Source organism: Lineus longissimus, chromosome 3 (genome assembly GCF_910592395.1).
Source record: "Lineus longissimus chromosome 3, tnLinLong1.2, whole genome shotgun sequence".
Classification (NCBI taxonomy): domain Eukaryota; kingdom Metazoa; phylum Nemertea; class Pilidiophora; order Heteronemertea; family Lineidae; genus Lineus; species Lineus longissimus.
Genome location: NC_088310.1, coordinates 19,592,865 through 19,598,053, shown reverse-complemented (window position 1 = coordinate 19,598,053; position 5,189 = coordinate 19,592,865). Strand labels below are relative to the sequence as shown.

At 40.7% G+C, this 5,189-nt stretch overlaps 1 protein-coding gene across 1 annotated transcript; it reads left to right on the top strand.

The window, feature by feature from the left end:
- Nucleotides 1-2,503: 2,503 nt before the first annotated feature.
- LOC135485039 (translin-associated protein X-like) lies at nucleotides 2,504-4,860 on the top strand. The gene is made up of 4 exons (XM_064766766.1): nucleotides 2,504-2,538; nucleotides 3,067-3,280; nucleotides 3,535-3,671; nucleotides 3,976-4,860. Exons 1-4 carry the CDS (start codon nucleotides 2,523-2,525, stop codon nucleotides 4,503-4,505), a joined length of 897 nt encoding a protein of 298 aa, XP_064622836.1. The 5' UTR covers nucleotides 2,504-2,522; the 3' UTR covers nucleotides 4,506-4,860.
- The last annotated feature ends 329 nt before the right edge of the window (nucleotides 4,861-5,189 follow it).

Below are 5,189 nucleotides of genomic sequence, written 5' to 3'. Positions count from 1 at the left end.
AATTTGAACAAATGAAATGGTTGCATATGTTGCACTTCAGACTAGTGATTTGCATAAGGCAGCTAATGGCACCTGTTCCTGAACAGCTTCATATCGTCTTCAGCTGAGGTAAATAAATAGATGTGAAAAAGTGAAGTTCCATGTCAAAGGATTTATCATTTCGAATAAGAAATTTAATGAGAACTGGTTCTTTCCAGTGCCTCCAACTGATGACCCAGACTAGAAAAATGCACAGGTGATCAAGTTTGATGTCGCACAATCGTCTGACTGATTTAAACAAGCCGGCCAGGACAAGTCTGCATGCCGATGGTTGCTGCTCCAACATTGCTACTAATGTTTCACAGGGGTCAGCTGACTGCAGTGCCAGTGCAACATTTGGCTGGAGACCACAATGAAGGAATCTACAATATCTCTGAATACTAGGTTGGTGCACAATGTGAACCCTTGCATGATAGATTACACATAGCAAGTAAGCAATAGAATGATGATGGTGATGATGATGATTAATGGTGAAGAAGATTCCAGAGTAAACTGTTTGCAAGGGTTTGTTGATTGTTAAACAGACCGGGTGTTACGTGGTCGGTCTTGACACAGCAAAATGGGCTAAGGCCCAGGCAAGCTCGGGTCACCCTGCTTTGACTTCAGTTATCATCGTTATAAAAAAATATAATGACATTGCTGCGAAAGGTAGTTAGTGGTGTTTGATTATAATTTTCCAGTCATCCAAAATTGGTGTTTTGAGGATCAACTCACACTACCAGACTGCTGGGATAGAGTCACCAGGGTGAAGCACGTGCGGGACATGGCGAGCGAGCATGGAGAAGATTGTGATGGACAGCACCAAAAATGCCTTCACGTTTACTTGTTCAGCCGAGATCTACTTGTTCTCAATGGCTCCGTCAGGGGTACATCGTCAACTTCAGCCTGTAGTCAAACCGGTACACACAAATATCTTGGTTGAGAATGATGGACATATTTTGCTCCTCGTCTGGGTAATTACTGTATACAATGCAGACCCCACTTTATGTTGTATTAATTTTCACTGAGGAATGGTCAGTAATGAGAATTTTAGGCCAGTCTGATTGTCACCAGTTCAGAGGGCGATTACGAGATAGCTATGTGGTGTTCCCTCAAACTGTTTACTCTTTCATGTCATTTGTAAATTAGTGTTGCTTCTTGCACATAACATTCAATGGCTCTTTTAACGTTTGCAAGAATTAATACTGTGAGAAGAAAGTCCGTTCACATAAGATTGTGATCTGCTCCCAGAAGTCGGACACTTCAGTTTTCTTTTGAAGGACACAGAAATAATTCAGCATATTCATTCCAGGAGGTGAACCAACAACATCCTGGTATTCTAAGCTCTGTATAAGGTTAAACTTAAGGTTTATTAAGTTAAGTGTAGTGACCGACATGCATTTCTTTTCAGTTTGAAAAAGCCATGTGATTTGCCACATTGAACCTTCCAGAGATTGTTGGACTGGGTCCACTGAATGTACCACTGTATACAATGCATAGGGCACTTTTTGTTGGATTCATTTTCACTGAGAAGATCAGTATAATGAGAATTTTTGGCCAGTCTGATTGTCACCAATTCAGAGGGCAATTACCAGATAGTCATGTGGTGTTCCCTCAAACTGTTTTCTCTTTCATGTAATTTGTAAATGAGCGTTGCTTGTTGCACATCACCCTCATTGGCGCTTCTTTCGTGGGCAGAAAGAACAGTCTGATGGATTTGTGATGCTCCTATTAAGGCTAGAAAAACAAGCTGTGAAAAGAGGCAAAATTTATCATTGAATCTGCGCAATTACACTCCCTTTGTAAATACCCTTTATAATATTAGAATAAAAATTGTACAGGTGTGGTTCTGTTACTTGCTTTATTACATGGCTTAAAAACTACAGGATTGGAGTGCATGGCCAGAGAAATAAAATCGATGTTCGATAAATTGGCTGAGAAATGCTTTGACTGCCAGTGCTCTGGAAAAAACAAAACAGCATGATTTCATTTGTGACCTTCATTCCTGTATTTTTTATGAAAGGTGTCTTTAAATTTTAAATTACTTCCAAGTTCTGCCTTATACCTAGCATCAAGATCCAGTTGATCAGGTCAGGTGATGGAGCCCAACTCTATGAGTTGTGACATTGTTTCAGCTAAGAGCATCTGTACCAAGTATTATGTGTGAAGGCTGACGCGCCTTGTCTTTCTACTTGAGCTACCTGCAGCCATGCGAAGACTTTTGCTGTAAAGACTACTGAGCCCATCGGAATAATTGCGCTTTGTCTTGATAGTGGTCTAGAGTTCCATCCAAAGACAATGTCACAACCAACCTGGCCACTCCTTCCAACTTCACACGAAGTTCCGACCAAAACTGAATGTGCTCCAAATTAGTTTGTAGCAGAGATAATGACCATAGATCTCGCAACCTTGTCCGTTTTGGCGGCGACCGAATTTTAAGTGAGAAGACCTGGGTTCTAGTGGACTATGATTCCTGTTACACCGTTCGTCTTCACAACACAAACATGGCTGATCATGGATGTGAGTATTTTGAAGCAAGGATTTTGAAGTGATATTTGTAATGATCAAAATACGTAATGATATATCAATTGGCTTCTAAGGTTTCATTGTTCAGTGTAGGTCAATGCTGACTAGGTTTCATTAAAAGTTATTGTTTTTCCTGTCGGAAAAAGGACATTTTCCACAGGCAAATTTCAGATTTCCACTGATCCCAATGCCATCTTTTGTCAGTTGGTAGAACTAATATGTCTTCAGTCTTCAGATGCCTGTCTTTGGCATGTCCCTTCTTGTCTTGTAGTTGTTTCTCATTCCTTCGTTCCATCTTTATTACTGTAGTTCCATCTGTATGATGTAAACACCACTAAGATCAAGTGAGGACAAGGTCACAACCAATATTTGCTACTGTATTAAAAAATTTGCATCAAACATGAATTAAATGCCCACCAATCACCATTGATCAGCTGTCCTACTCCCAACACTCGGACGGAGACCGACCTCTCACAACTATGTCTTAAGGCTGTATTTTGAGGTATCATTCTTGTACTTCAGTTAAAAGAAAAAAGAGGGAACAACTCCATGAGAAAAAACAAGAAAGTGAGGAGCAACCTGACGTCGATGAGAATTCCCCAGTCATCCAATCATTCCGGCAGTATCGAAAAGAGCTGGACTATAAACATGACAAATATGAAAGACTTGTGAAGCTGAGTCGTGATGTCACTATTGAGAGCAAGAGGACAATTTTCTTACTACAGCGGCTAGCTGGGTATGAGGTTATTTTTAGTTCTTACTTGGGCAGCTGTACATTATAAATAAGGCACTCTATAATCTGTCCGTTATAAATAATCTGAACATCTCTCTATTGAGGAGAGCATTTGTCTTTAAACAGAGAAGTTCTACTGTATTTTGCAGAATATGCTGCCCCGTCCTTCAAATATTGATGTGTAGCAATGCCGGAATATACGTATCTAGCTTTCTGATCCTACAATTGTTCGTGTAATTTGTGTTCACCTTTTGCAGGAAAGAAGTAAACAAAGCTGGCATCCTCGAAGATGCCTTGAAGAAACTAAAAGAGATTCAAACAGATAAGTTCAAGAAGATTGCTCAAGAACTTCATGGAGAGGAACCATTCCAGTACACAAGGGCTTACTCACCAGGTTGGTAGCGCTCCCACCTTCATTCAGCCAACTCGGTACTCTGAGAGTTGACACTGGGATTTTGCCCCATTAAAACAACATCATTTAAGTAGTCTGTGAGCTGGCTGCATGGTCAAGTAAAGCATTGGTATTGTGGTAGCATTGGTCTTGTGGTAGCATTGGTCATGTTGTTTGGTTATTCAATCATACTCCTGGACCCAATTCCAGGTTGCTTTCCCAACTTTCTTTGCAACATAAATTTGAGACGTCACAGGATATGTAATCAACAATTTCTTTTACTTACTAGTTGTGTTTTCTCCTCCAGGTATGCAAGAATACATCGAGGCTGTATCCTTCTACAAATACAATAGAGATGAGACCCTTGTAAGCATGGATGAGGTTCAAGCTGATTTAGTCTTCACGGAGACGGTTAAAATGCAAGACATGGATGTGGAGGAAGAGGACAACCAGGAAACAGCACAAGATACGATTACGTACACTGCCTTTGTTGCTCCTATGGACTACATGTTGGGCATAGCTGATTTGACGGGAGAGCTGATGAGGTCTGCTATCAATTGTGTAGGGAATGGTGACCTTGATAAACCTTTCCAATTGTGTTGTTTCATGAGACAGATACATGATGCGTTCTTATCGTTTGGGGACATGTCCCGGGCGCTCCCACGGAAGATGAACGTGTTGAGGCAGAGTTTGCAGAAAGTTGAGACTGCATGTTATACCCTCAAGGTTCGGGGTTCGGAGTTTCCTAAACATATGTTGGCAGATATAATGAGAAACTTACAGGCTAAGCAAACCTTTCATTCTGATGAGCTGGAATATAATAACGTGGATGATTAACTTTCTCACGGTTAAAACAAAACCCCACCTTCTCAAGTTTGGCAAAAGCTTCTTGACCAGGATACTGACCTAAATTCACTGACTCTAAAGACAGTTCACAACTTATCCATGGTACATGGAAGACCATGACAAGTAGGAAAAAGTTTGTGTCATTTGAACATATTACCCAGTGGGCTTTGAAACGTCAAGCAAATATATTGGGGGGAGCAGTTTGTGTTGTCCAGATGTAAGGTGCAAAACTTGAACCACGTTTGATTTCAACTTCATTGGATACTTGACGGGTTTGCTTCTCCAGGGACTGTTTGATGAACACTGCACAAGTAATCAATGTACCCAAGCCAAAGATTAAACGAAAGAAGCATTAAAGATATTTACAAAAATCTTTGGCATTGTTTAAGTCTTCCGGGCCAACATGCCACGTCACCAATCTGACAGTAGTTGGTACCATCTGATCATAATATTGCTTGCCTATCCTGTGTGTCCTTAAGATGGTTACAGTACTTTACTGCGATGGATCGTCACTGAGGTTGTGACTATCTAAGACAAGCCACTGCATCATGTTTGAAAATAATATGCAAACACCGTACAGAAGTGAGCACAATCAAAAAGCAAGATTGGACACAACCTCTCAATATCCTTGAAAACTGGTCTCGCTGACCTCAGTCATAGAATGAGACTGGTCAC

Coding starts and splice junctions, on each gene's coding strand:
- LOC135485039 (XM_064766766.1), top strand. Junction 3,281..3,534: donor TTACTACAGCGGCTAGCTGG/GTATGAGGTTAT, acceptor CACCTTTTGCAG/GAAAGAAGTAAACAAAGCTG. Junction 3,672..3,975: donor CACAAGGGCTTACTCACCAG/GTTGGTAGCGCT, acceptor TTTCTCCTCCAG/GTATGCAAGAATACATCGAG.